Genomic DNA, 19781 nt, shown 5'->3' on the forward strand with positions numbered 1-19781 from the left:
TTATCAGAACCCGAAATCAAAAACTTTCCTGATGAAAGGTCACAACCTGAAATGTTAACTCTGTTTCTCTCTCTGCAGATGCTGCTAGTCCTGCTGAGGAACTGCAACATTTTCTGTCTTTATTTCGGATTTCCAGCATCCACAGTATTTTGCTTTTCAACCCAAGTTTAATGTTAAATCATTTCCCACTTCCTCCCACATGTAGTTTTATACCATGCTCGGCTCACAGTTAGAACAAACAAAAACGTCTTCCACCAAAACAGTCAGTGATCAGGTCAGAAATGTTCAAGATCATGTGCTCAGCTACTTACCCTACTATGCTACTTTGGAATTTATTATCTTGATGTTAAAACGTTGTGTCAGACAATGAGCTGCCCTTCTCCACCCTGCCATATTTCATAATTCTCAGTCAAAATCCAGGAAGAACCTTACAGTTTTTCAAAAACAACGTTTAGTTTGGCTCAAGCACAAAGTCAACCAGTTAGCAGATGGTCTCCAGCTGTTCCATTTCCATCAAGGGGACCATTCTGCTTTCGCAGTCTTGTGTCACTTTCCTGCGAAGGAAATGTGGCTGATGACACCAAGCCTGAACAAAAGTAAAATCTTCAGAGCTATGCAACTCCCAGGAATATATATTGAAGCAAAGGAGCTCCCAACAATCTTGCCCAGACAAAGTGGGATATCGTTATAATTCACTGTATTCTGCACAGCCTGGCAGTGCAAAATGGATTGGAGTTAGAGGAAGCACAACAACAGCAGGAAAAAAAACAATTGGATGAAGGCAAGGAATAACCACAAGAAGGAAGTACAACACATTGCAGCTAGAGAGCTGAACAAGAGTTGATAGAACAGTGCTTTGGTTGACTTTAATCTATCCACATAAAAAGTAATGAAAAGCCTATCCATGTTAATAATTTTTGTTACTTCTCCATTACCCGCTCAGTGCAAATTTTCTACCCCTCCCTTGATTCTGATTGAAGAACATCAAACTCATTCCAACCTAAACCAATGACATTCTGACAATTCAGAACAGTAAGCTGCAATGAAGAAGATCTGTAGACCTAAGTGCCAAATGTTATAAAGGTGATTAATATAAAATGCATGGTGATTTTTTTCACGATAGTGTTCAACCCATAATTTACTAACTCAACCACTTCTACAGGCTTCAGCAGAGCTGCTGAAAATTTGGTGTTATTCAACCGAGGATCCTTGAGGTGCTCATGTCCACTGAACTCTGGGAGCTGGAGCCAGAGAAGGAACAGCTGCAAATTGCAGTACTTGGGCTGCTGCCAGTGTAGCCTGGCACTGGCAGTGGCACTGCTGGCTTTTTGATTGTGCATTAGGAACAGGCATTCTGACATACAGAGAAATTCATGTCACCCAGTGCCACTGTCATTACACTCATTGTTTTCATTGATCTGCAGATCGGACAACAAAAGATTAGTGACTCCTTGAAAGCTCTTATCCATGACGTCCACCAGTGCCTCTAAAATGGAGCCCAGAGCCCCTATGGCAGCTGTTTGCACTTACCCCTAAAGCTTTAAAAGGCTGTGAATATTGACTGTTGTGAGGACCTGGCTGCAGCAACACTAGAAATGCCACAATCTCTCAAATATACTGCTGAGAGATGCCATGGAAGGGAGCCCTTGATACCTTCAGTCAGGATTCTGAAGCTACTTGCAAGTGTTTGGCATGTCTGCCAGTGTGAAACAAGGAGTTTTCTTCTGATTGCTGGACCCTCCCAGTCATTATCTCCCTTGGCAAAGCTGATAAAGGACCTCACCTTCTAGTGCAGGCTTGTCCAACACGTGGCCACAAGCTGGATTGTGGCTCCCGGGGCCACTGTTCAAAATACCAGTCAGACAGGTAAGTGCAATTGAAGATTCTGCATGAGGCTGTACCTCCAATTGCAGGCCATTCCTCTCCCGCTTTTGTGCTGATAGGCTGTGAGTGAGCCTTTCAGCAGCAAAAGTGAGAGAGAAGCAAGCTGTGATTGAAGGAGCAGCGAGCACCAGCGGCGGTGAGTATGCTGGGGAGAAGCAGAAGTTTTCAGGGAGGTGGAAAAGGAGAGGCTGCCACGGACCACAGGGGATGGAGAGGCTGCCGGGGACCACGGAGGAAGGAGAGATTGTGAGGGCCCGGTGCTGAGTTACTGACTGCAAGACCTGGCAGAGAAATGCTGCGGAGCCCACAGTTGGGAATGGGGGAAGAGGCTAGCTGGTGTAAGGGAGAGAGAGTGAATACATGATAAGTGAGAGAGAGTGAGCAGGAGAGAGAGTGAGAGGGAGCAAGAGTGTGAGAGTGAGTGTGTGTATGAGAGAGTCTGTGTGAGAGAGAGAGCGTGTGTGAGAGAGTAAGTGTGAGAGAGGGAGAGGGTGTGTGTGTGAGAGATAGAGTGGGAGAGAGAAAGTGAATGTGTGTGAGAGGAAGAGAGAGAGAAAGAGGGCAGAATTTTCCCTTCGTTGGGCAGGCATGGCGGACGGGCCCAGGAGCGGCCATAAAACCAACCAACGCCTCCGATCTGGCGCTGAAATTGATTTCACGCTGGCTGGCCAAATAACGTGCACTGCAGCGCTCAGCGCTGCTGGGGTGGGAGCATGAGGAGGGCGAGCACGGACGTTCACACATGTGTGCAAGTGCGTGCAATGAAAGCTCCCTGAGGCACAGAGCTGCCTGAAGATTTAAAATTTCAGAAATAAAAAACTTAGCAATGTTAAAAACATGTCCCCTCATGTAACTCTGTCACATGAGCAGGGACATGTTATAAATGAAATTTAAAAATTATTATTTAATTTTTAATTGCAGTTGGAAACTCTATCCCGCCCATGGATGAGGTTTACTAAAAAATCCAAAGGCTGCTTGGCCTTTTAGTCTGCCATCCAACCGTAAGATTGGAAGGGCAGCGAAAACTTTCATTCAATTACAACTTTAATGGCCTTAATAGGCCTGTTAATTGTTGGTGGGCATGCTGCTGATTCCCTCGTGCGCCCACTGACGTCGGGACGCTCGTGCGTCATTTTACACTCGAGCAGGTCAGACACGCGTCGGCACACTCAGTGCAAATTTCTGGCCAGCGCATGTGTGAGTGTGGGCAGAATTTTACGCGGCAGGATTTTACTTCCTGCCAAAGTCAATGGACCTTTGAATGGCTCAATGCGTTTTACAGTCCCACTCCACCGCACCGGGGCTGTAAAATACCTTCCTGTGTGTGAGAGACTGCGTGAGAGAGTGAGTGTGCAAGAGAGTGAGAGAGAATGAGAATGTGAGAGAGAGAGAATGAATGTGTGTGAGAGAGAATGTATGTGTGTGAGAGAGAATGTGTAAGAAAGAGAGAGATTGAGTGTGAGAGTGTGAGTGTGTGTGAGAGAGAGAGTGTATGTTTGCGAGAGAGAGACTGTTTTTTTTATTCATTCATGGGATGTGGGTGTTGCTGGCTAGGCCAGCATTTATTACCCATCCCTAATTGCCCTTAAGAAGGTGGAGATGAGCTGCTGTCTTGAACCACTGCAGTCCATGTGGTGTAGGTACACCCTCAGTGCTGTTAGGGAGGGAGTTTCAAGATTTTGATCCAGCGACAGTGAAGGAACGGCGATATATTTCCAAGTTAGGATGGCATGTGGCTCAAGGGGAATTTCCAGGTAGTGGTGTTCCCATGTATTTGCTGTCCTTGTCACTCTAGATGGTTGCGGTCGAGAGTTTGGAAGGTGCTGTCTTAGGAGCCTTGGTGAGTTACTGCAGTGCATCGTGTGGATGGTCGACACTGATGCCACTGTGCATCGGTGGTGGAGGGAGTAAATGTTTATGGGGTGCCAATCAAACGGGCTACTTTGTCCTAGATGCTGTCGAGCTTCTTGAGTATTCTTGGAGCTCATCCAGGCAAGTGGAGAGTATTCCCTTACACTCTGACTTATGCCTTGTAGATGGTGGACAGGCTTTGGGTGTCAGTGAGTTATTGCTAGACTCCTAGCCTCTGACCTGTCTTGTAGCCACAGTATTTATATTTTCTTATTCATTCATGGGATGTAGGTGTCGCTGCCTAGGCCAGCATATAGTGCCCATCCCTAATTGACTTTGAGAAAGTGGTGGTGAACCACTGCAATCCATGTAGTGTTAGGGAGGGAGTTCCAGGATTTTGACCCAGCAACAGTGAAGGAACAGTGATTTATTTCCAAGTCAGGATGTTGAGTAGCTTGGAGGGGAACAGTCCCATTTCTGGTCAACGGTAATCCCCAAGATGTTGATAGTGGAGAATTAATGACATTGAATGTCGATGGGTGATGGTTAGATTCTCTCTTGTTGGAGATGGTCTTGCCTGGCACTTGTGTATTACTTGCCACTTATCAGCCCAGGCCTGGATATTGTCCAGGACTTGCTGCATTTGGACATGGACTGCTCCAGTATCTGAAGAGTCGCAGATGATGCTGACCATTGTGCAATCATCAGCGAACATCCCCACTTCTCACCTTAAGATTGAGGGGAGGACATTGATGACGCAGGTGAAGATGGTTGGGCCTAGGACACTACCCTGAGGAACTCCTGCAGTGCTGTCCTTGAACTGAGATGATTGATCTCCAACAACCACAACCATCTTCCTTTGTTCTAGGTATGACTCCAACCAACTGAGAGTTTTCCCCCAATTCCCATTGACTCCAGTTTTGCTAGGGCTCCTTGATGCCATACTCAGTCAAATGCTGCCTTGATGTCAAGGGCAGTCATTCTCACCTCACCTCCGGAGTTGAGCTCTTTTGTCCATCTTTGAACCAGGGCTGTAATGAGTTCAGGAGCTGAATGATCCTGACGGAACCCAAACTGAGCGACAGTGAGCAGGTTATTTCTAAGCAAGTGCTGCTTGATAGCACCATCAATGACCCCTTCCATCACTTTAATGATGATCATGAGGAAACTGATGGGGCAGTAATTGGCCTGTTGGATTTGTCCTGCTTTTTGTAGATAGCACATACCTGGGCAATTTTCCACATTGCTGGGTAGATGCCAGTGTGTTGTAGCAGTACAGAACAACTTGGCTAAGTGACAAGTTCTGGAGCGCGTCTTCAGTACAATTGCTGGAATATTGTCAGGGGTCATGGTCTTTACAGGATCCAGTGCTTTCAACCACTTCCTTATATCATGTGTTGTGGATCGAATTGGCTGAAGACTGGCATCTGTGATGCTGGGGACCTCTGGAGGAGGCCGAGATAGATCATCCACTCATCACTTCTGTCTGAAGATTGTTGCAAATGCCTTAACCTTATCTTTTGCAATGATGTGCTGGGCTCCCCCATCAATGAGGATGGGGATATTTGTGGACCCTCCTCTTCCAGTGAGTTGTTTAATTGTGCACCATCATTCATGATTGAACGTGGCAGGATTGCAGAGCTTAGATATGATCCGTTGGTTGTGGGATCGCTTAGCTCTGTGTTGCGTGCTGCTTACACTTTGGCATGCGAGTAGTCCTTATTGGTTGTGGGATCGCTTAGCTCTGTCTGTTGCGTGCTGCTTACACTGTTTGGCATGCGAGTAGTCCTTACTTGTATCTTCACCAAATTGACACCTCATTTTAGGTGTGCCTGGTGCTGCTCCTGGGATGCCACCTGGCACTTTTCATTGAACCAGGGTTGACTTCCTGGCTAGCTGGTAATGGTAGAGTGGGGATATGCCAAGCCATGGCGTTACAGATTGTGGTTGAGTACAATTCTGCTGCTGCTGATGAACAACAGTGCCTCATGGATGCCCAGTCTTAAGTTGCTAGATCTGTTTGAAATCAATCCCATTTAGCATGATGGTAGTGCCACACAACACATTGCAGGGTATCCTCAATGTGAAGACGGGACTTCGTCTCCACAAGGACTGTGCTCTGGTCACTCCTACCGATACGGTCATGGACAGATGCATCTGCTGCAGGCAGATTGGTGAGGATAAGATAAAGTATGTTTTTCCATTTTGTTGGTTCCCTCGCCACCTGCTGCAGACCCAGCCAGCTCGGTCAATAGTGGTGCTCCCAAGCCACTCTTGGTGATGGACATTGAAGTCCCCCACCCAGAGTATTCTCTGCGACCTTGCCACCCACAGTGCTTCCTCCAAGTGGTGTTCAACATGGAGGAGTACTTACCCATCAGCTGAGGGGAGGCAATACATAGTAATCAGCAGAAGGTTTCCTTGCCAATGTTTGACCTGATGCCATGAGACTTCATGGGATCCAGAGTCGATGTTGAGGACTCCCAGGGCAACTCCCTCCCGACTGTATAACACTGTGCCACTACATCTGCTGGGTTTGTCCTGGGACAGGACATATTCAGTGATGGTGATGGTGGCATCTGAGACATTATCTGTAAGGTATGAATCCGTGAATATGAGTACGTCAGGCTGTTGCTTGACTGGTGTGTGAGACAACTCTCCCAATTTTGGCACAAGTCCCCCAGATGTTAGTAAGGAGGACTTTGCAGGATCGACAGCGCTGAGTTTGCCATTGTCGTTTCTGGTGCCTAAGTCAATGCCGAGAGGTCCATCCAGTTTCATTCCTTATAGACGTCGTAGCAGTTTTCTACAACCAAATGGCTTGCTCAGTCATTTCAGAGGGCATTTAGGAGTCAACCACATTGCTGTGGGTCTGGAGTCACATCTAGGCAAGAACAGCATATTTCCTTCCCTAAGTGACATTAGTGAACCAGATGGGTTTGTACAACAATCGACAAGGGTTTCATGGTCATCATTAGACTCTTAATTCCATTCTGTTACTGAGTGCAAAGTTCACCATCTGCCATGATGGAATTTAAACTCGGGCCCCCAGAGTATTACCCAAGGCCTCTGGATAAGTAGTCAAGTAACAATACCATTATGCCACTGCTTTTTCATGCCAGCAGGATTTTCTGATCCCGATGAAGTCAATGGATTTTGAATGGCTCGTGGCATTTTACAATCCCGCCACTACCACAACGTGACCATAAAATACCGTGCGTGTGGAAGAGAGTGAGTGAGAGAGGAGAGAGTATGAAAGAAAGAGTGTGTGAGAGAGAGTGTGGGAGAGACAATGAGTGTGAGAGAAAGTGAGTGTATGTGAGAGACAGTGAGTGAGAGAGAGAGTGAGCATGTGAGAGAGAGAGAGATAGTGAGTGTGAAAGAGAGAGAGAGATGGGTGTGTGAGAGAGTGAAAGAGAGGGAGCATGTGTGAGGGAGGGAGAGTGTACGTGTGAGAGAGTGTGGGCAGAATTTTATGCTGGCGGGATTTTTCAGTCCCGCTGAAGCCAATGGACTTTTGAATGGCTCACCGCATTTTATGACCCCACCCCACCACGACAGGGCCGTAAAATCCTAAAGGAGATAGCTGAAGAGATAGTGGAGGCATTAGTGGTGATCTTTCAGGAATCACTGGAGTCAGGGAGGGTCCCAGAGGACTGGAAACTCACTAATGTAACCCCTCTGTTTAAGAAGGGAGTGAGGCAAAAGACGGGAAATTACAGGCCGCTTAGCCTGACCTCGGTCGTTTGTAAGATTTTAGAGTCCATTATTAAGGATGAGATTTCAGAATACTTGGAAGTGCATGGTAAAATTAGGCAAAGTCAGCATGGTTTCATCAAGGGGAGGTCATTCCTGACAAATCTGTTAGAATTCTTTGAGTAGGTTAGACAAAGGAGAGCCAATGGATGTTATCTACTTGGACTTCCAGAAGGCCTTTGACAAGGTGCCGCCCAGGAGGCTGCTCAGTAAGATAAGAGCCCATGGTGTTAGAGGCAAGGTACTAGCATGGATAGAAGATTGGCTGTCTGGCAGGAGGCAGAGAGTGGGGATAAGGGGGTCCCTCTCAGGATGGCGGCCGGTGACTAGTGGAGTTCAGCAGGGGTCAGTGTTGGGACCACAACTTTTCACTTTATACATTAATGATCTAGATGAAAGAATTGATGGCATCCTGGCTAAGTTTGCAGATGATACAAAGATAGGTGGAGGGACAGGTAGTATTGAGGAGGTGGGGAGGCTGCAGAAGGATTTGGACAGGTTAGAAGAATGGGCAAAGAAGTGGCAGATGGAATACAACGTGGGCAAGTGTGAGGTCATGCACTTTGGTAGGAAGAATAGAGGCATAGACTATTTCCTAAATGGGGAGAGAATTCAGAAATCTGGGGTGCAAAGGGACTTGGGAGTCCTAGTCCAGGATTCTCTTAAGGTTAACTTGCAGGTTGAGTCGGTAGTTAGGAAGGCAAATGCAATGTTGGCATTTATTTCGAGAGGAGTAGAATATAAAAGCAGGGATGTGCTGCTAAGGCTCTGGTCAGACCACATTTAGAATATTGTGAGCAATTTTGGGCCCCGTATCTCAGGAAGGATGTGCTGGCCCTGGAGAGGGTCCAGAGGAGGTTCACGAGAATGATCCCAGGAATGAAAGGCTTAACATATGAGGAACTTTTGAGGACTATGGGTCTGTACTCGATGGAGTTTAGAAGGATGAGGGGGGATCTGATTGAAACTTACAGAATACTGAAAGGCCTGGATAGAGTGGAAGTGGGGAAGATGTTTCCATTAGTAGGAGAGACTAGGACCCGAGGGCACAGCCTCAGAGTAAAGGGAAGACCTTTTAGAACAGAGATGAGAAGAAACTTCTTTAGCCAGAGAGTGGTGAATCTATGGGATTCATTGCCACAGAAGGCTGTGGAGGCCAGGTCATTGAGTGTATTTGAGACCGAAATAGATAGGTTCTTGATTGGTAAAGGGATCAAAGGTTACAGGGAGAAAGCGGGAGAATGGGGTTGAGAAACTTATCAGCCATGATTGAATGGTGGGGCAGACTCAATGGGCTGAATAGCCTAATTTCTGCTCCTATGTCTTATGGTCTAAAATACCGCCCTGTGTGTGAGAAAGAGTGTGAGAGAGAGTGAATGTGTGTGAGAGACAGTGTGTGTGAGTGTGAGAGAGAGTGAGTGTGTGTGAGAAAAAGTGCGAGAGAGTGTGTGTGAGAGTGAGTGTGTGAGAATGAGTGTGAGAGAGACTGAGTGTGTGTGAGAGAGTGAGAGAGACTGAATGTGTGTGAGAAAGAGTGTGAGAGAGACTGAGTGTGTGAGAGAGTATGAGTGTTTGTGTGTGTGAGAGAGCAAGAGTGAGAGAGAATGTGAGAGAGGGAGAGTGTGCGTGTGAGTGTGTGTGTGAGAGAGAGAATGTGAGGTGTGTGAGATAGTGTGAATGTGTGTGACAGTGTGAGAGACAAAGTGTGAGAGAGCAAGAGTGAAGTGTGTGTGAAAGTGAGAGATTGTGTGTGTCTAGCCCACCCCCAGACTCAGAATTCTTGCTCGCCCTCATCCCCACACACAAACAGATATTCACACCCAGTCACACAGTGGGTGAGGGTGAGAGGAGTGAGCACCCTGAGACTGGGAGTGTGCCAGACACACACACTCTGACCCTCTCAGACTCCAATGGTCAACTTTATTAATTGCTCTTTTTTTTAATTATCAATTTCTTGCTTTGACATTGCTTTAATTTTGCTCAGCGAGTTGTTTCTTTTCTTCAAACTCAACTTTTTTTTTAAATTCATGTATCTTTCCAAAATTTGCTGAGTGAGAAAAAAATGGAAATGTGCCCCGCCCCCTGGACAAAAAGATTGGACAAGCCTGTTCTAGTGAGTTGTCTCTCCAGCTAGTACCTGCTACTGCTCTCTTCATATTGTGCAAAGCTCTCTAACATCCAATTAAACCCAGCCGTAATGAAGCTGCTGGTAATCAGGAATGATGCAGCACGCATCAGTGCTTAGTTAGAAGGATTCTCCTTCTTTGACATGTCACCTTACACAGGCTGTGGCTGCTGAAAAAGAGGGAGATCCACAACTGGCTGCGTGCTCCCTGGTTGTGGCAAATGAATATAAGCATGATATGGCTAACATGCAAAAAACCTGCAACAAATTGATCTAGAGCATCACCCAGTGGCTGAAATCAAGTCCAACAGTCGTCAAATATTTGCTTTGTCAAGATTAGGGTGGACACAACATAAACTAGAAATGTGTGTATGCTTTGCTGTGAAATAAGGTGAAATTGGCCCAGATTAGTCAGTGATAACATGTATCATTGGCCTTGAAAGGTGTGAACATGGTGGTGAAATTCACTTGCAAAGAGGGAGGATTCCTTCAGCATGACAGCAGCATTCTCGAACGTAGACAGAAAGGGCAGACCACGTATTGTAGTGAACAGAAATGGCGCCCACAGTATCTCTCGAGACTAAGCTGTTGCAGTATCTCTAACGTTATTAAGTTATTGGAGCAAAAGATTTAGTCAGATAAATTTGATCAGAACCATTTTAAAAAGTCATGAGGCAAGCTTTTAAAAAGACAGATAATCTGGTTAAAAATCGACATACATCTAAACATTTAAAAAAAGTAGTAGTACTTAATAAAGTAATTATTGAAGAATTTTTATATGCATTGTAAAATTTACCAGTAAGTAACTCAAAGTTTTAGAATAATATCCAAGAACAAAAAGCTGCCATTAAAAGTCAGATAAAACTTGTTCAAAAAGTCATGTACTTTGGAATATTTAAAAAGTTAGATCATGATACAAGTTCGGATAAATTTGAAGGGAGTTGAAAAATTTGCCCCACAGCCATTTTGAAAATTGAAATTCCTCATTAAGTATTGGCGAACTGATAATAGAGGCTGTTTCCGCCTGGAAAACACCAGCCATAAAATGTGATAGTGTTGTTAATGGCAATCAACCCAAATTGTCACCAGTGTCATTTCTTCCGTTTTAACCTTGAGTTTAGCGAGTGCAATAGCAAAGCCTCCAGAGCAGCACAGAATGGTCCAGTGCAATTCCCAGATTTATCCGCGGCAGTGCGGGCAGAGCCCAGAGATTGTTGGACCTCTCACCGGTGCAATGACGGAAAATGCTAATAGCCTTGATATTATAGTAAAAATAGGCCATTTCGTTTCCCAATATCATCAATTTGTGGGAGTATAAACCTATTTTCAGCAGCTTAGCATTCTTAAATATATCAAGAAATATCGTTTTAAAAATTACATTCTGAAACACTGCTGAATTGTGCTGGTTCATAGAAGATTTTATGTTCGACGATATGCAAGAAGGTTTCGGCAGAAACATGAGCAAAAAAAATTAGAGACATGAGTGCAATTTTGAGCACAATTTGCACCCAGATGGCTTATTGTGCCCAAAGTGGAAACTCTTGGCCAATATTTATAAGAGCTCAAGTGATCAGTGTTTCTTGGTGACAGAGCAAGAACCAGAATAGTCATGTTCTTTTCTGTTTACATGTGATTGACATTCATTAAAATGAAAACATGACAAAGGTTTCAAATGGTGAAATGCTGTTTTGTTCAACATTGGTATAGCTGAGCCGAATTGAAAACTCATTAAGGATTTGGATACTGGAAGATTTCCAGATTGCATAATTCATGATATTTGTTATTCTTTAGAAATTTTGTTGATAATTTAGACTATCCATTTAAATTGCCTTGACAAGACAAGGAAAAATCTGCTGTATTTTTCTTAATCACTTCATGTGTAGATTCTCATTGCCATTCTTGTGGGTAGTTTCAAAGATTTAGCCTCAATCGCTTTTAAACTAATAGTTGTATGTTTTGTTTAATAGAGAAGTAGACCTGTACACGGGGTACACCACACGAAACATCCTGTGCATGCCTATTGTCAGCCGAGGAGTTGTCATTGGTGTTGTGCAAATGGTGAACAAAATGAGCGGAAATGCCTTTACTGAAGCTGACGAAAACAACTTTAAAATGTTTGCTGTCTTCTGTGCTTTGGCCTTACACTGTGCAAATGTAAGTGATTTAAATAATATCTGCACTAAAGCCTGAAAGCTATGGTCTTAACCCAATATCTATCTTATAAAGTTACTAATTTAAACACTTGGAAATTTAAATGCACTTGGAAACCCTCATTTATATGAGTAAACTATTCAGGTTACTCATGGAAAATTTAACCACTTTGAGTCACAGCGACTGATTTATTTTAGATGTTGTAGAAATAAGTTTACAAGTCAATATGCCAGGCATAAGTACTGTGAATTTAGGCACCGGCTTCTCATAGTTTTCAGTCCATTCATCATGACTTTAATGGATGGAAAATTTTGTGGATTTGTACAATGATTCAAATTGTTCAATAAAACAAAAAAAAGATATTGGAATCTGAAATAAAAACTAAAAACTTTGGAAACACTGAGCAGGTCAACCAGCATCCATGGGAAGAGTAAGGGTAGATTCAGTTTCCAGATTTTATGATCCTTTCACTAGTTCTGGTGAAGGGATGCATAGCCTGAAAACTTATCCTAACCATTTTCTATTCTCCACACATGCTGCCTAACCTGCTGAGTGTTTGCAGGGTTTGCTGTTTTTATTCCAAATCATTGAATTTTCTCATCATCAGTGCTATAAACTAAGATAGCTACATATTTATTAGTGCATTTTAGTTTTTATATATTTCATGTGACCTTAATAAGGTATTTGGGAAAAGGGAGGAAAGAAAGAAGAAGGGGCAGCTGCCATGATTAAGGACATTAAGGACAGTGCTGGAGAGAGGATAATGTGTAGGGTTAAGGGCAGAATTTATTCAATTAGAATTAAGGAACAGTTGAGGTATCTTTCTACTAATGTGAGTATTCTATAACAACGTAAGAAATAGAAGGAGTAGGCCACTTGGCCCGTTGAGCTTGCTCCGCTATTCGGTTAAATCATGGCTGAGCTAATCTTGGCCTCAACTCCACTTTCCTGCCTGAATCCATGACCTTTGACTCCTGATTGAGTCTTCACAGCTCTCTAAGGTAGAGAATTCCAAAGATTCACAACTTCCTGAGAGAAAAAAATTCCTCCTCATCTTGATCTTAAATGGGTGACCCTTTATCGACCAGCAACTAATGGGAAGGATATAGAAGAGCAGATTTACATGGAAATTACAGAGAGGCGCAAGCATAGTGATATTGGGAGTCTTTAGTTGTCGTAATATCGACTGAGAGAGTAATAGGCGGAAAAGGGGAAGAGATTCTGAAGTGGGTTCAGGATAATTTTCTTGATCAATATGTTTCCTGCCCAGCTACGAAGGAAGCATTGCTGGATCTGGTTCTGGGGAAGAGTTGGGTCAACTAGGTCAAATGTCAGTGGAGAATCTTTTAGAGAATGGTGATCATAGTATCATAGATTTGATTAGCTATTGCAAGGAGCAATCTAAAGTAAAAATACTAATTTGGAGGTGGACCAATTTCAGTGGGATGAGAATGGATTCCAGATAAATTGAAATCAAAGATTGTCAGGTAAGGGAACTGTAAGGAAACAATGGGCTATCTTTACAAAGCAGATATTTGTGTACATGGAGGCACATAGTCAGAAGGGGAAAAGGTAGGGAAAGTTGGTTCTTTTACCAATCATCATAAATCGATGTTTCTGGATCTCAGCCTTTCTGATAATGGGAACAGTTTCTCTCTGTCCACTCAGTCTAGACCCCTCTAGGTTTTGAACACCTCTATCAAATCCCCTCATAAACTTCTCTTCTTGAAAGAGAACAAAACCAGCTTCTCCATTCAATCAACATGGCAGAAGTCTCCCTCACTGTCTGTCAGTGCACAGCTCTCACTGTCAGGGTTTAGCACTCGCTCTTGGTCAATCGGTAATTTATCCCTCGCTCTCTCACGAATATTTGACAGGTCGCGCTCTATTGCTCTCACAGACTTGGTGAGTCCTGCTCTCTCTCTCTTTCTCTCTCTCTATCGAACGCACAGCAGGCCGGTCTCTCTGTTGTGCATTTGGTGAGTCACTCTCTCTCTCTTGTGTGCTTGGTAGGTCATTCATTCTCTCTCACCTTGTTCACTCTCTCAGGTGCTCAGCGGATCGCTCTGTGTCTCTTTCTCACTTTCTTGCGCTTGGCTCTCTGGCGCTCTATCTCTCTCTCTCATGCACTCGGCAGGTTGCTCTCGCTCTCTTTCTCTTTCACACATTCAGCAGGTTTCTCTCTCTCCCTCTCTCTCTCACATGGACAGCTGGTTGCTTTCCCTCTCTCTTTTACGCTGGTTCACCCTCCTGCATGCTCGATGGATCACTCTCTCGTGCATGTGCTCGGTGGGTCACTCTCTCTCATGCATGCTCAGTGGGTCACTCGCGTGTGTGCTGGGCAGGTCACTCTGTCACCTATGTGCTCGGCGGGTCACTCTCTCACGCATGTGCTCGGCAGGTCACTCGCGCATTCTGGGCAGATCAATCTCATGCGCGTGCATGGTGGGTCACTCTCTCTCGCACGTGTGCTCGGCCGGTCACTCTCTCTCACGCATGTGCTTGGCGGGTCTCTCTCAGTTGCGTGTGCTCGGTGGGTCAGTCCTTCTCTTGCATGTGCTTGGCATGTCAGTCTCTCTCTTGCATGTGCTCGGCAGGTCACTTTCGCGCATGTACTCAGCGGGTCACACTCTCTTGCGTATGCTCAATGGGTGACTCTCTCTCTTGTGCATGTGCTTGGTGGGTCACTCTCTTTCGTGCGTGTGCTTGGCGGGTCCCTCTCTCTTGTGGGTGTGTTCGGAGGGTCATTCTCTCCCATGTGTGTGTTCGGCGGATCACTCTCTCTTGTGGGTATGTTCGGCTGGTCACTTTCGTGCGCGTGCTCAGCGGGTCACTCTCACGGGTGTGTTTGGCGGGTCAGTCTCTCTTGTGGGTGTGTTCGGCAGGTCACTCTTGTGGGTGTGCTCGGCGGGTCACTCTCTCTTGTGCATCTGCTCAGTGGGTCACACTCTCATGCATGCTCGGTGGGTCACTCACGCGTGCTCGGCAGGTCACTGTCGTGCATGTGCTCGGAGGGTCATTCTCTCCCGTGCGTGTGTTCAGCGGGTCACTCTCTCTTGTGGGTATGTTCAGGGATCATTCTCTCTTGTGGGTGTGTTCAGCGGGTCACTCTCTCTAACGTGTGTGTTTAGCCGGTCAATCTCTCACACATGTCCTCAGTGGGTCACTCTCACATGTGTGCTCGGTGGGTGACTCGTGCATGTGCTCGCCAGGTCACTCTGTCTCGCGCTTGCTCGGTCAGTCACTCGCGCGTGTGCTGGGCGGGTCACTCTCGCACGTGTGCTGGGCAGGTCACTCTCGCGTGTGTGCTGGGCAGGTCACTTTCTCTTGCGCATGTGCTCTGTGGGTCACACTCTCGTGCACGTACTCGGCAGGTCACACTCTCTCATGCGTGTACTCAACGGGCCTCACGCTCTTGCACGTGTTCTGTGCAGGTCACTCGCGCGTGTGCTCGGCGGGTCACTCGCTTGCACGTGTGCTCGGTGGGTCACACACTCTTGCGTGTGCTGAACGGGTGACTCTTTCTCTTGTGCGTGTGCTCGGCAGGTCACTCTCTTTCGCGCATGTACTCAGCGGGTCACACTCTCTTGCGTATGCTCAATGGGTGACTCTCTTGTGCATGTGCTTGGTGGGTCACTCTCTTTCGTGCGTGTGCTTGGCGGGTCCCTCTCTCTTGTGGGTGTGTTCGGAGGGTCATTCTCTCCCATGTGTGTGTTCGGCGGATCACTCTCTCTTGTGGGTATGTTCGGCTGGTCACTTTCGTGCGCGTGCTCAGCGGGTCACTCTCACGGGTGTGTTTGGCGGGTCAGTCTCTCTTGTGGGTGTGTTCGGCAGGTCACTCTTGTGGGTGTGCTCGGCGGGTCACTCTCTCTTGTGCATCTGCTCAGTGGGTCACACTCTCATGCATGCTCGGTGGATCACTCACGCGTGCTCGGCAGGTCACTGTCGTGCATGTGCTCGGAGGGTCATTCTCTCCCGTGCGTGTGTTCAGCGGGTCACTCTCTCTTGTGGGTATGTTCAGGGATCATTCTCTCTTGTGGGTGTGTTCAGCGGGTCACTCTCTCTAACGTGTGTGTTTAGCCGGTCAATCTCTCACATGTGCTCAGTGGGTCACTCTCACATGTGTGCTCGGTGGGTGACTCGTGCATGTGCTCGCCAGGTCACTCTGTCTCGCGCTTGCTCGGTCAGTCACTCGCGCGTGTGCTGGGCGGGTCACTCTCGCACGTGTGCTGGGCAGGTCACTCTCGCGTGTGTGCTGGGCAGGTCACTTTCTCTTGCGCATGTGCTCTGTGGGTCACATTCTCGTGCACGTACTCGGCAGGTCACACTCTCTCATGCGTGTACTCAACGGGCCTCACGCTCTTGCACGTGTTCTGTGCAGGTCACTCGCGCGTGTGCTCGGCGGGTCACTCGCTTGCACGTGTGCTCGGTGGGTCACACACTCTTGCGTGTGCTGAACGGGTGACTCTTTCTCTTGTGCGTGTGCTCGGCAGGTCACTCTCTTTCGTGCATGTGCTCGTCGGGTCACTCTCTCTTGTGGATGTGTTTGGCAGGTCAGTCGCTCTCTTGCATGTGCTTGGCGAGTCACACTCTCACACATTTGTTCAGCGGGTCTCACTCTCTCGCACGTGTGCTCGGCCGGTCACTTTCTCTCACGCATGTGCTCGGTGGGTCTCTCTCTTGCGTGTGCTCGGTGGGTCAGTCCTTCTCTTGCATGTGCTTGGCAGGTCAGTCTGTCACTTGCATGTGCTCGGCGGGTCACACATTCTTGCGCATGTACTCGGCGGGTCACAAGCTCTCTTGCATATGCTCAATGGGTGACTCTCTCTCTTGTGCGTGTGCTTGGCGGGTCACTCTCTTTTGTGCATGTGCTAGGCGGGTCCCTCTCTCTTGTGGGTGTGCTCGGAGGGTCATTCTCTCCCATGCGTGTGTTTGGAGGGTCATTCTCTCCCATGCGTGTGCTCGGCGGATCACTCTCTCATGTGTGTGTGCTCGGAGGGTCATTCTCTCCCGTGCGTGTGTCCGGTGGGTCACGTTCGCTTGTGGGTATGTTCAGCGGGTCACTCTCTCTTGTGGGTGTGTTTGGCAGGTCACTCACTCGCGGGTGTGCTCGACTGGTGACTCTCGTGCGTGAGCTCAGATGGGTCACTCTCATGGGTGTGTTTGGCAGGTCACTCCCTCGCGGGTGTATGCAGTGGGTCACTCTCTCTTGTGGGTATGCTCGGCAGGTCAATCTCTCCTGCGTGTGTTCAGCGGGTCACTCTCATGGGTTTGTTTGGCGGGTCAGTCTCTCTTGTGGGTGTTCGGCGGGTCACTCCCTCTTGTGGGCGTGCTCGGCGGGTGACTCTCGTGCAAATGCTCGGGGGTCACGCTCTCTTGTGCTCAGCGGGTCACTGTCTCTTGTGGGTGTGTTCGGCAGGTCACTCTCGTGCATGTGCACGCCAGGTCACTCTCTCTTGTGGGTGTGCTCGGCGGGTCACTCTCTCTTGTGCGTGTGCTCGGCGGGTCACTCTCTCTTGTGCATCTGCACAGTGGGTCACACTCGCATGCATGCTCAGTGGGTCACTCACGCGCGTGCTCGGCAGGTCACTCTCGTGCGTGTGCTTGGCGAGTCACTCTCGTACGTGTGCTCAGAAGGTCATTCTCTCCCGTGCGTGTGTTCGGCGGGTCACTCTCTCTTGTGGGTATGTTCAGCGGGTCACTCTCTCTTGTGGGTGTGTTCAGCGGGTCACTCTCTCGTGGGTGTGTTCAGCGGGTCACTCTCTCTTGTGGGTGTGCTTGGCAGGTCACTCTGTCTTGTGGGTGTGTTCGGCGGATCACTGTCTCTAACGTGCGTGTTTAGCCGGTCAGTCTCTCTCACATGTGCTCAGTGGTCACTCTCGCACATGTGCTCGGCGGGTGACTCTCGTGCATGTGCTCACCAGGTCACTCTCTCTCGCGCATGCTTGGTCGGTCACTCACGTGTGTGCTGGGCGGGTCGCTCTCTCTCGTATGTGTGCTGGGCAGGTCACTCTCTCTCACGTGTGTGCAGGGTAGATCACTCTCGTGTATGTACTTGGCAGGTCACACTCTCACGCATGTACTCAGTGGGTCACACTCTCTTGCGCATGTACTCGGTGGGTCACACTCTCGCGCATGTACTTGGCGGGTCACACTCTCGCGCATGTATTCGGTGGGTCACACTCTCTCGCGCATGTACTCGGTGGGTCACACTCTCTCGTGCGTGTACTCAAGGGCCTCATGCTCTCTCATGTGTTCTGTGCAGGTCACTCGTGCGTGTTCTCGGCGGGTCACTCTCTCTCTTGCACATGTGCTCGGTGGGACAGCACTCTCTTGCGTGTGCTCAACGGGTGACTCTTTCTGTTGTGTGTGTGCTCGGCGGGTCACTCTCTTTCGTGCATGTGCTCGTCGGGTCACTCTCTCGTGGGTGTGTTCGGTAGGTCAGTCGCTCTCTTGCATGTGCTTGGCGGGTCACACTCTCACACATGTATTCAGTGGGTCACACTCTCTCGTGTGTGTGCTCAGCGGGTCTCACTCTCTCGCAAGTGTGCTGGGCAGGTCACTCTCATGCGTGTGCTTGGCAGGTCACTCTGTTGCGCATGTACTCAATGGGTCACACTCTCTTGCTTGAGCTCAGCGGGTGACTCTCTCTCTTATGCATGTGCTCAGCGGCTCACTCTCTCGTGCGTCAGCCTGGTGGATCACTCTCTCTCATGCATGTGCTCGGTGAGTCAGTCTCACGCAGGTGCTGGGCGGGTCACTCCCCCTCGCAAGTGTGCCCCTCGGTGGGACACTCTGCCACGTGTGTGCTCCTCGGTGGGTCACTCTCGCGCGTTTCCCCCAAGGTGGGTCGCTCTCTCTCACGCATGTGCTCCTCAGTGGGTCACTCTCTCTCGCGCGTGTGCTCTCAGTGGGTTACACTCTCTCGCGCATGTGCTCGGCTGGTCACTCTCACGCATGTGCTCGGTGGGTCTCTCTCTTGCGTGTGCTCGGTGGGTCAGTCGTTCTCTTGCGTGTGCTGGGCGGGTCAGTCTCTCTCTTGCATGTGCTCGGTGGGTCACACGCTCTTACACATGTGCTGTGCAGGTCACTCGTGCGTGTGCTTGGCGGGTCACTCTCTCTTTTGCACATGTGCTCGGTGGGTCACACTCTATCTTGCGTGTGCTGAATGGGTGACTCTCTCCTGTGGGTGTGTTCAGCGGGTCACTCTCTCTTGTGGGTGTATTGGGCGGGTCATTCTCTCTCATACATGCGCTCGTCGGGTCACTCTTTCTCACACATGTGCTCGGCGGGTCACTCTCGCGCATGCTCGGTGGGTTGCTCGCGCGTGCTCAACAGGTCAATCTCTCTCGTGTGTGTGTGCTCGGCTGGTCACTCTCTCTCCACATGTGCTCGGCAGGTCACTCTTGGTCGTGTGTCCGACGGGTCACTCTCTCTTGTGCGTGTGCTTGGCAAGTCACTCTCTCATGCGTGTGCTCGGCGGGTCACTCTCTCTCGTACATGCGCTCGGCGAGTCACTCTCTCTCGTACGTGTGCTCGGTGGGTCACTCTCACTCATGCGTGTGCTCGGTGAGTCACCCCATCTCTCACACATCCGCTCGGTGGGTCACTCTCATGCACGTGCTCACCGGGTCTCTCTAGTGCATGTGCTCGGTGGATCACTGTTGTGCATGTCTCGGCGGCACACTTTCTCTTGTGCATGTGCTTCACGGGTCACTCTCTCACATGTGTCTGCAGCCAGTCAATCTCTCACGCGTGTGCTCAGTGGTTCACTCTCACGCGTGTGCTCAGCGGGTGACTCTCTCACGCATGCTCAGTGAGTCACTCGCACGTGTGCTGGGCGGGTCACTCTCTCTCGTGCGTGTGCTGGGCAGGTCACTCTCTCTCGCGCATGTGCTCCTCAGTGGCTCACTCTCTCTCTCGCGTGTGCTCCTCAGTGGGTCACTCTGGCATGTGTGCTCCTCAGTGGGTCACTCTCTCTGGCATGTGTGCTCCTCAGTGGGTCACTCTCTGT

General features: G+C 48.4%; 1 protein-coding gene across 1 annotated transcript in view; it reads left to right on the forward strand.

The window, feature by feature from the left end:
• Positions 1-19781, forward strand: part of pde10a (phosphodiesterase 10A) — a 414859-nt gene that overhangs the window by 233261 nt on the left and 161817 nt on the right. Inside the window, exon 13 of the mRNA XM_041207024.1 lies at positions 11584-11770. Within this exon, the coding sequence (XP_041062958.1) occupies positions 11584-11770 (187 nt within the window). The remainder of the gene's footprint in view (positions 1-11583; positions 11771-19781) is intronic.

The sequence above is a fragment of the Carcharodon carcharias genome, chromosome 2 (genome assembly GCF_017639515.1).
Source record: "Carcharodon carcharias isolate sCarCar2 chromosome 2, sCarCar2.pri, whole genome shotgun sequence".
Classification (NCBI taxonomy): Eukaryota; Metazoa; Chordata; class Chondrichthyes; order Lamniformes; family Lamnidae; genus Carcharodon; species Carcharodon carcharias.